Source organism: Merops nubicus, unplaced genomic scaffold, assembly GCF_000691845.1.
Source record: "Merops nubicus isolate BGI_N331 unplaced genomic scaffold, ASM69184v1 scaffold16042, whole genome shotgun sequence".
Classification (NCBI taxonomy): Eukaryota; Metazoa; Chordata; class Aves; order Coraciiformes; family Meropidae; genus Merops; species Merops nubicus.
The window spans coordinates 1-11,133 of record NW_008594389.1 but is presented as its reverse complement, the minus strand read 5'-3'; the positions used below and the strand labels follow the sequence as shown (position 1 = coordinate 11,133).

General features: G+C 49.7%; 1 protein-coding gene across 1 annotated transcript; it reads right to left on the bottom strand.

Moving 5' to 3' along the window:
* Positions 1-3: 3 nt before the first annotated feature.
* Positions 4-9,658, bottom strand: DCTN4 (dynactin 4 (p62); the record flags this gene model as incomplete). The annotated part of the gene is given in 14 exon segments (XM_008935765.1): positions 4-22; positions 688-785; positions 1,179-1,286; positions 1,751-1,805; positions 2,255-2,328; positions 3,273-3,382; positions 5,225-5,337; positions 5,674-5,747; positions 6,661-6,681; positions 7,240-7,347; positions 8,107-8,150; positions 8,999-9,091; positions 9,094-9,158; positions 9,588-9,658. Coding segments are annotated over 14 exon segments (1,017 nt in total), but the record flags the coding sequence as incomplete, so codon positions are not given.
* Positions 9,659-11,133: the final 1,475 nt, after the last annotated feature.

The following is an 11,133-nucleotide window of genomic DNA, read 5'->3' as shown; positions in this document are numbered from 1 at the left end:
GGCTTTTCGGAAGGCAACGACACTGCGAGGCGAGAAACAAAAGAGCACCGGCTCAGCCAGCTTCTCAAACGATTGTTCTGGGAGATCCCTTCTGACACGACGCAAGGGGGATGGGCAGCGTGTGGCTGCACACAACCCGCTAGCCTGGCTCATGGCTTACTCCCTGCTGCCCTTTTCCTGGGGGGCCCACAGCCACTCCTGACCGCGGGCACCCCCGTTCATACTGACAGCCCCTGCCTGGCACACCCGTCCCACAGCACACGCCTGCTCTGGCCGGGGGTGTCCTGTGCCCAGCCGTGCAGTGGGGAGGGCCACAGCCTGCAGCCCCAGTTGCTCTCCAAGAGGCTGCAGAATGTTTTTCATTTTGACAGCTGAAGGCAACTCAGACATCTACAGTGTAGATCTCCCTGTGACCCCTCTGCGTGCAAAGGAAAGGATTACATGGGGTATTCCTGGAGAGAATTAGTGCCACCATCTGCAACTCAACTGCTAGAATGGCACACAGTGCCAGAACAAATGTCTCCTGAATACCCCAAACCACAAGCAATTGCTGATCTCTAACCCCCCCCAAAAAAAAACACCACCCCCAAGAAAACCCAAAACACACTGAAGACAGAGAGGAGAGTGTGTTACTTGAAGTGCCAAGTTTTTAAGAGACAAGATCCCCACAGGACAGACAACACTCACTCAGGGTCATCCTGGAAGTCTTGAGGCTCTGCTAGCTCATCATATTCTGCTGCAGCATCTTTGCCAGCCAGAATAAGCTCCTTGGGAGGAACTGCCACCTGGAACAGAGCACAAAAAGAAGCAGCTTTCAGCACTTGGCACCACCTATGCTGCGAGCAGGAGAGGGCCCTCCCCTTCTGAGGGCTGCTTTACTGCAGTTTAACAGAGAAGTGACTCATCCTGGGCTTTCCTCCACCCTGGCAGCTCCCAGTTACCCCTCCACCAGTGAAAACAGGTATTTCTCCCTTGGGCTCTGAATCTCAGTGAACAAGACACAATTTCACAATACTTTGAGCTCATATTTACATTAGTGACAGTCATTTGAACTCCAAGGAGGAAAATGCAACACAGTCAGCAGGGACTGAAGAACATAAGAGTGACCTGGGGAAGGATAAATGGGAGTGGAGAGCCCTGGAAGAGGCCTGGGCTCGCAGAGCAGGAGGACACAATACCTTGGCAGTGCTGTTGATGTTGTCAGGGTCTCCCTCCTCGCACTCCAGCAGTGTGACATGTGTGATGTTCTCCACGGGGTTGGTCAGAGTCAGGAGGACCTGGCTCTCCTAGGGAGGTTCAGGAATCACAGTTGAAGAATCAATTATTCTAAACCTCATCGTTACTGGTAGCACCTCCACCTTCTGTGACTGATCAGCACCTTCAAAAACTGCACCCCACACACTGAAGGGATGCAGAGCAGACACCCCCAGTCCGTCAGAAAGGCGCCAGTGCCAGGCAGCACTCCTTCTTAATAGAATAAAACCACATCTTTGGGATCCAGCCAAGATCTCGCCTCCACACCTCTTATTCTTGTTACTGGCGTGTGCCTGTGAGGCCAGACGTCACACTGTGGTCATCTGCCCACGCAGTGACAAGTACACACTGTTAATCCCAGCACTCTGTCCAACCCTGCACCCTCCCTAAACAGAGCAAAGCCCTCAGGGAACAACCATCACAACACACCCCCTCCCAAAAAGATCCCAGACCCACAGCTCCCGCTCTGTCTCACCCTAAGGCATTCAGTACTGACCTTCAGGTAGCGCAGGTTGGGAATAGACATGATCCTCACTTCAGGGATGTAGTTACTGCAAGAACAAAGCAAGTGACTGTGGTGGATTTGCCATCTGTAACCTGCCTCTTGAAGTACAGGGATGTCTTCACAGACATCCAGCTAACTGCTTCAGTGCCATCAGAGCTTAGTTTGCATTAAAATGAAAACTGGAGCGCCCTTTTGCCACAGAAATCTAATCCTACAAAATCCTGCTACCAGCTGAGGCTAGCACAGGTCTTTTTCAAAGGTTTCAAAAGCTCAAGGTCTTTTTCAAACTGCTGAAATCTTCAGCAAACATTTAAAATATCAGGAAGCAAACCTACTACAGATCAGCTAAATATATTAAAAAGGTGATTACGCCATCCTAAGAGACGACACAATCATACAAGAGGTCAAATTAAGGGTCCAAATGAAATTAAAAGACAAGGTATTAACTAAGCATGGATAGGTGTTTGTTCTCCCAGGCCCCTATATCTTACTTACACAGCAACCAGCTGGATCTTGAATTTGATAGACGTTGGATTGAATTCTGGTTTGCTCAGGTTATGTTCACATTTCTAGACACAGAGACAATTTAGTCAGCACTAGAAGACAGTGTGCAGTCCCACACTGCAGAATCAGAGCTGCCAGCACCATGTCACTAGTCATGACATCACCAGCCTCGGGCACAGCACACAGAAAAACTTCCTTGGGGTGCCTGTAGCCACTGCTGCTGCTGTCCAAAAATGTCATATCTGGCACTATTGGTGTAATCTCAGAAACGTGAGATTTGGAACCAGGCTTAAAAAACACTCAGACACTCCCTGACTGCAGTAGGAAGAAGACACAAATACCTGCAAGCCCTTTTCTTTATGCTCCAGAATCCACTGGAAAAAAACAAACAGCTGGAACTCAAGACTGATCTCCTCAGAGGCTACTCTACATGTACAGGGTCAGTCTGACACTATTTCTGAGAAAACATCTTGCATTCTGCATCTTACAATACTTAGAAGAATATTGCTCTATTGCTCTGGGAACCAGACAAGTGCCCCTGTTTCACTGAGAAAGCAAGCAGCTTTTTGAAGATCATGTAGTCAGCCAACAGCAGAACCTGGATTTAATTCTTGCCTATCTTCACCTCTCAGTTCTCTGAAATACCCTCTTTCTGCCTTCACTCTAAGGGCATCTTCAGTATTCTGCACTAATATTTTATTTGCTGACTTGATTTTTGTGTTCAGTAACAGCAGATTTTGAATCCCTACTGTGCCAGCAGCCTTCTCCAGTTCCTTGGCTAGACAGAGCACACAGACCCTTACCCAAACCCATCTTTATGCACCTCTGACAACGCAGTCCCTCTTTCAAAATCCTCATCACATCAGAGATGCAACCACCTCCTGGTTCCCACTCATTTGCCTGAGAACTCTGACCAGCCCAAGCCCTTGAGCGGTTTCTAGGCAGCCAATCGCTCTCCTCCCCACTCCCCACAGCCCCCGAGGGTCCAGCAGGCGCCGCTGCGACTCACCCGGCAGCGCAGGGAGCGCTTGATGAGGAGGTGCTTGTGGCGTGGGTGGAGCTGGGAGGCGCCGATGGGCTGGAAGTCCGGCTGCAGCAGGCGCTGCCGCAGGGTCGTCACTGCACACGGCGGGAAGCAAGACTGTCAACACCCTCCTGGGGCTGCAGAGCTCAGCTGGACTGCCCCCGGCACACCCCCACAGCAGGCTTTGGGGGGAAGGGACCTCTACGGGTCATCTAGTCCAACCCCCCTGCAGGGAGCAGGGACAGCTCCAACGAGGGCAGGATGCTCCGAGCCCAATCAAGGCTGACCTTGAATGTCTCCAGGGATGGGGCCTCCAGCACCTCTCTGGGCAACCTGGGCCAGGGTTTCACCATCTAAATCTACCCTGCTCTAATTTAAAACCATTGCCCCTCATCCTATCTCTCCATGTAACCAGTCCTTCCCCAGCTTTCCCATAGGCCCCCCTCAGGTACTAGAAGGCCACCATAAGGTCTCCTCAGAGTCTTCTCTTCTCCAGGCTGAACAACCCCAGCTCTCTCAGCCTGGCCTCCGTCCCTCAGATCAATTTTATGGCCCACTCCAACAGGTCCATGTCCTTCCTGTGTTGAGGGCTCCAGAGCTGGACACAGGACTCTAGGAATCAGAGCAGAGGGGCAAAACCATCTCTCTCAATCTGCTGGCCACGCTTCTTTTGATGGAGCCCAGTACACAATACACATACTGGACAGGCAGCCCACATGCCCTGGCCCAAGAGTAAGTGTGCAGTGTGCTGCCTGCAGGCTTGCTACGACTGCTGAGAAACTTCCTCTTACCCACACCCAGTAACCCAGAAGCCACTGGCAAGTACTGCTGCTTCTGGCAGTGAAAGAACAGAAGGGAAGAGCTGTACAAAGGGCTGCTCTGCCTGGGCACACTAGAGCCACATCGGTGCCAGCCCAGGAGAAATGAAGGACCCTGATCTCTATTCAGAGCTCAGCTGGGGTGGAGACAGAATTTGGTAATATCTAGAACACAAGTTCTTTCCCCACCAAGGGCAAATGAGTTCTCATAGCTTTGTTGCCCTCCCAGCTGGGCGCTGCACAAGTACAATATACAGCTTCTCAGCAAGGAGCTTGCATGACCACCTCACACAGTGACTACACAGCTCCCGAGGCAAAGCAGTCCCAGCAGCCAAACTTCCCATGGGTTTCTCCCAAAAAACTGGCTCCTCCCTGTCCCCAGTGTCTACGAGGCAGTGAGCCACCTGGCAGCCACTCCCTCACTGCAGGGAACCACAAAAGTTGCCTTCTTTACCAGCATCACCCTCTCACAATGCTGACAGCCTCCTGAGAAAAGGAGACCAAGATGATCTAGCCCTTGCCATAAACCTTTCATGAATTAATTAATATTGTCAGACTTTGTAGCTCTGCAGGTCTGACGAGAACCTCTGTCCTACGTAGAGCCACCTCAGCAGCAAGTCCACATTGCTTCCTGTACCTGCTGTTTTATCCCATTTGCTCCCAAGTTTCATGGACCAATTTACAATATCTGCTGATTAAATCACGAGCCAGCCAAAGAAATGGCAACCAAAGTAATGCACAATTGTTACTTAACAGGTCTGTTTTGTTTCCAGCTTCCCAGGAGCTCAACTACTTCCTTATTTCCTGCTATTATTTGAAGAAGGACGTCAGCTCTTTTCTCCATCCAAAAGTTGACACTTCACAGGCAGAGAAATTAAGGTCAGCAAGAAAATGAAATAACTGTTAAGAGGCCTGAGGGACTTGGCTCTGAGCTTTCCACATACAACTGAGGCTGCATTCAAAGTTACTATTTAAAAAGTCACAAATTTCCCAGCATTTCAATCCCAGCACAAAAATTACTAAAATCTTAGGCCATTAGGAACCCCATGAACATGTTTTCAAGCACTGCCCATGTTATAAAACATAAGGGCAAGAAGTGACAGAATATTAAGGTGTTACCTTCTGTCAGATTGATTGGTCTTGTGTAGTAATCCTCAGGAAGAGGTTCCACTTCTTCCACTGCATCAGCGGGCTCAATCTTGATCTCCTTCTGGTCCTCTCCCTCTTTCAGGCTGAAGTAAAGTGAGGAACAACTCAGTCACAAAACACAGCACACGTGCCCTGAGAGACAGCAACAGCAGTAACCGTGTTGTAATGTGGATGATGGTGAGAACTGAGCCTGCAAGACAACAGTGACTGCACAAGGACGTGAGCATTTGCTTCTTCCGACCGGCAGCACCCAAAGCTGCACGGAGAAGCCCCAGGACCCGACATCTCCCCGAGGCTCTGAAGAAAGCAGCTCTGTTTACTGCTATCTGCTCATACGTTCATCACCTTTCTGAAAGCTGCTTTATTCTCTCTTGCCTGTGCCTCCCACCCTCCCCACACAGGCCAGCCCCAAGACTCACGAGAGGCCGGCGAGGGCGCTGAGGGGTGCCCCGGGCCGCTGCCGCTGCAGCCGCGTCCCCAGCCCGTACTTGTCCTGCCAGGAGAAAAGGAACTGTCAGCTTCAGCTCTGCTTCCTGCCAGCACAGAGACCTACTGCAAACTCATCCTTTGAGCTGCATGACAAGCAGAGGGAGACAAGCAAAGGAAAGCAGATAGGGAAAAACATTCAGTGCTTCCCCCATTTATTTTTCTCTTTTTTTCCTCTGCTCTGTTAGTAAGGAGAAAACAATCACCTGCAGACAGGGACACAGACATACATGGCTACTGTTTACAGAGCTTCTGCTCTTTCCTTACATCACCAGCCTGCACTACTGACACATTTTTCCCTTGATCTTCTCTTCAGAGCAATGGCACGCCAAGCAGTGCAGAATGAGCTCTCGACTGCCAGCAGAAGTGGGTCGACGTGGGGACGTGTCCACCTGGAACGCTCTGCAGCACTCCTGGAGGCAGCAGGGAGGTTCACCCCCCCCACAGCCTCCTGAGGTCTCACCTATCTCCTCAGAACTACCTCAGCTACCCCCTGGCTTTCTACAGCTGAACTGTGCACAGGGAGCCTAGAGGCAGAAATCTTCCTTCTGGGCAGGACTCAAAACATGAATTCTCACCAAACAAATCTGAGCATCAGCCTACCCAGGGGATGTTTCAAGGACCAGAAGTTTAATGCTCTTTTCCTCAGGCAGACCGACGGCTGAGTCTCAGCCAAGCTTGGTGAAGGTTGGCTTTCCAAGTGTATGTTACTTACCCAAAGACACTGCCCTGTTTGTAACCTGACAAAGCCCAGGGTTTGTAACAAACCTCACCCTCTAACCAGCGGGCCTTCACCTGCATTTGTTCTGGACTCATCCAAGCCAGAGGCCCTGTGGCACGGTGCAGAGCAGGACCTGGTATTCCCCTTCAGTTGGTACCATGAGAGCTTTAACACCAGCAGAAACTGTGAGAAGACTTACCACTACGTGTATAGTGTGTTGCTGCGGAGAGCCCCCAAAATAGCAGCAGGTAGCAACGGAGACAAAAAATGCAGCCATAAGACACAAGCAAGGGCAGAAAGCAAGCACAGTTAATTGAGAAGTAGCAAGCATTGCAGAGTCACCCAGCTAAATGAAGTAAGCACTGACCTGCCAGCTACAATAAACAAGTTGTTCAGGCCACAATTGAGTCTTTAGCTCAATTTCGGTTGAGACTTCATGCAGAAAAGCTCCTGACCAGCCTGATCTAACTATTACAGAGCTGTGCTGAGGAAGAGCTACCACTGGTATCCTGACTGGCTGCCCTGTGCTTCACTGCTGAGTAACACACCTCTCTGCATGGCACATGTAAACCCTCCTGGCACTATCAGAGAGGACTATGAGAGAAACAGGCGATGGAATACATAACAACTGGTGTAAAACTGCTCATCCCTAAAGAAGCCCATGTGCCCTCACGCATTTTCTTCACGTTCTCTGTTTAAAAAAACAGCCAAGCAGCCCTACTGTGCTCCCAGCTATCCCATCTGAGGGTGCTGTGCATGGCTCCTGCCCCCAGCTCACCGAAAAGGCCAGGGGCATGTAGTTTCGGCGTCGCACCAGCTTCTTTCGGTCCCGCTCGATCTTCTCCTTCTGAGCCAGCTGCTGGTAGTACTCCACCAGCTTGTTAATCTGGGGGGATGGAAAGGAACAGATGCCCAGTGAATGGGGAACCGAGGCCAGACCAGCTGCAGCATTTGTTTGTGAGCAAACCGGGGTTCCTGCTACAGGTTTCATCCTGCTCCTAGTGGCAGCTGTACTTTGAAGGATATACATTAAAGAAGCCTGTGTGTTTTAAACCATGCTGTGGGTGACAAACTGACTCTTCTCTGGGAACAACATCTATTGGAGAGCAGAGTCCAAGCCTCACTTTGCAACCAGGCAACTGAGGCTTTGTTCATGCATCTGTGACAACTGGACAGAGTACATCATGTGGCCAAAAATGAGCAGTTTGAATTAGTGGAGCAAACAGCATCTTTTTTCCCCCCCCAACAAAGGCTGATCACATTTAGTGTGGAGCCCTATCTGGTGACAGGGAAGGGCAGTAAAGGTGCAGTTCTGTTTCCCAGATCCTAGACACACTCTTGGTCGGAAAACAGCTTTTGTTCACATACATACGCAGCAAATTCACTGGTGTTTTAACAGCACCATTAGATAGGATGTTTGCAAATGAGTTTCTTCTGAAAAGGAGATTTTATACTGCGACATCCATGGAGAGCCTCTAAGAGGCCATCCTTCCATTGAATTCAGTCAAGGTGGAGATTAGGAGCTGGAACTGGCATCTAAAGGATTATATAGATGCAGAAAAAGTGATTGAGAGGGTCTGGCACCTCTAACAGCTCTTTCCAGCTGAAGTGTCTCAGCCTAAGCACAGCCTTCCCCTTCACTCACCCTCTGTGTGTGAGGATTCTCCGGCTCCTGCCAGCCACCACTAGCTGTGTGAGAAAGAAAAAGACAAAGTCCTCAGGAGGAGCCTTCCAGACACCACACAGAAATCACATTAACACCCACCTATCTCAGTTGTACTCGTGAAGTACAACACTCCCTATTTTTGCCACATTTGCCACTGCGATTCATTCAGCTCATGCCTGCACAAATACACACCTCTGAAAGCTTTTCACAGGCAGGTTTGGGCTGAAGGCACTTCACCAGCTTTTATACTGTGGGCTTTTTTTGAGAGAGAGATTCAGGACAGCACCCAGGAGCTACTTTTAGCAGTTCCCAGTCTTCATTCACATCAACACTGGAAGTTGATCCAAGAGGATCTGCTTGGTCTACTCAGCTCCATTTCTGGAGCCACAAAGATATTTTTTGTATGTCTTACACACCAAGAAATAAATAAAAGCTTTGTTCCAGTGCTGTCATGAAGAGAAGAGCCAAGTACAAATGCTGACTAGCAACCCTAGAATAAGCCTTAAGTGAACAAAAGTGATGGAAAATAAATGAGACACTTATGCTGTCAGACCAAGCAGCTTCAAAGTCTCTGAAGGCACACAAACAAGATCTCAGCTGTGGGGAGGGTGCACCAACTAAAAAGCCCCAGGTCTGACAGCTTTCTCACTAGTCAGGTAACACGGGCATGGAAGTAGGTCACACATTCCACTAACTCAGCTCAGCTCTTCAGCACCAAGCTGTGTGTCTGTGAGTTTCCAGCTGTGACTCAAAACCCAGCCAGATACCACCTACCTCACACGGCCCAAAACGAACTTAATTACCTGTTACCTTCAGAGCACACACTGGGCTCCTGCCATGACTCAGTTTTCTGTCTTTGACTGCCACTTACCAACAGACTTGTCTGCCATGCCCACGTCCCGGGAGGTCCAGCGGCAGAACCCACAGGCCAGGTAATATGCTTTTTTCATGGTAGTCTTGGCCCAGGAATGCTGGTGGCCCGGGTGGAAAGGGTGTGCATGCAGCAGGGGCAGTCAAAGCAGTTTGCACACCTGCAGAGAAGAAAGCCTGTAAGATAATGCTCCAACAAGGGTCCCCCAGGCCAAGGAAAACGCCCTCAATGAGCACATGAAGATTAAATGATCAGATCTGTTCATCTCACGCAGCAGCACTAGGGAAAAAGGGCAATGCAGCCAAGAGTGGGAACAGGAGCCAAGAGCAGAAAGGCAACACTGACAAATCCTGGGTGATGCTAAAATACTCTGTGTATTATGAGAGCAGGTCATCAAAACCAGTAGAGCATGAAAAGCACTTGATACGTCAAGGAAAGACACTTATTCCCCAAAACAAATTAAAAGGTAACATGAAGCAATGTGATTTTTGAAGGGAGTTTCGAATACACACGGCCAGGTACAGATTAAGGAATGAACTGTCTAAAATTGGGTGTTTTGATGAAATAAAAAAAGCCAAAGCAACCTTACCTGTTCTTTTTCAGCTTGGCTTCAGCTGAAGGCATGTTCTCCAGGCAGCTGGGGCAGTAGTGAGAGTCCACCTGATGAACGAGAGGGTCGCATCACACTTGGTGGCACAGTTTGTCTAGACAGCGTGCTGGCAGCAGCCTGGAACTCTGCTGCACCATTTAACAAGGCTTGTGTCTGGCCCCAGACAAGTCAGGGAAGACTTGACATATTTTTTGGTATTTGAAATCTTAGCCCATCTCTGCCAGATTTTAATCTTTAATAATGTAAGTCAGAAGGTTCTCAAGTCTGGATTATCTTAAATGGGAAAAGGACATCTGGGTGCTGACCTCTTCCAGTTACCAGAATTTCATTTTTCAGCTTAAACAATAGGTTTTAATGTGCTATTTTCCATTTATACCTACATTTATTCTGCCCTGGTAGTTACCCTGGTCAGATGAACACAGATTTCATTAAAGCCTTGGCATCTGTCTGCTGTCACAAACTGATTGTGACAAGTAAAACAAGAGAAGCAAGAAGGGGGTCCCCTTCCTGAAAGGGAAACAAACTTATGCAAAGTCCTGCACCTGGGTCAGGCCAATCCCAGGAACAATCACAGTCTTGGTACAAAGTTGGTTGAGAGCAGCCCTGAAGAGAAGGACTTGGGGGTGTTGGTTGATGAGCTCAACATGAGCTGGCAGCGTGTCCATGCAGCCTGGGAGGCCAACTGCAGCCTGGCCTGCATCAAGAGGGGTGGGCAGCAGATCAAGAGAGGTGATTCTCCCCCTTTACTCTGCTCTTGTGAGACCCCACCTTGAATACTGCATCCAGTTCTGATGTCCCCACCATGAAAGGGACATAGAGCTGTTGGAACGAGTCCAGGGGAGGCCACAAAGATGACCCAGGGGTTGGAGCATCTCTGCTATGGGGATAGGCTGAGGGCACCAGGATTGTTCAGCCTGGAGAAGAGAAGACTCTGGGGGGAACCACATAACTGCCTTCCAATACCTGAAGTGAACCTACAAGAAGGCTGTAGAACGACTTTTCTACAAGAGTGTGTGGCAACAGTACAAGGGGAAACGGTTTTTAACTGAAGGAGAGCGGATTTAGATTAGATCTTAGGAAGCAGTTTTTCAGCAGAAGGGTGGTGAGACTCTGGAACAGACTGCCCAGAGAGGTTGTGGAGGGCCCCTCCCTGGCTGTGTTGTAGGCCAGGCTGGATGAAGCCTCAGGCAACCTGGTCTAGTTGAGAGTGTCCCTGCCCATGGCAGGGAGGATGGATTAGATGATCCCTGCCGGGTGTCCTTCCCACCCCCAGCCACTCTGATTCTGGTTATCAGTAAGCGGGGAAGTGCACAATGAGTGCCCTCGCCACACTATGGAGGATTCGTGGCGGCTGAGGCCCAGTGACAAATCTATTTTCTACTCTTCAGAGGCGTGACCACTTCTGAAGGAACACCTCTTCGAGCTCCACGTTGCACAGTCATCCTTTAAGGCTTTTCGAATTCATGACCGTTTCTTACTCCACCCAGCGTTCCCCAAAGCCCACACTCCCGATTTCATCCCGAAC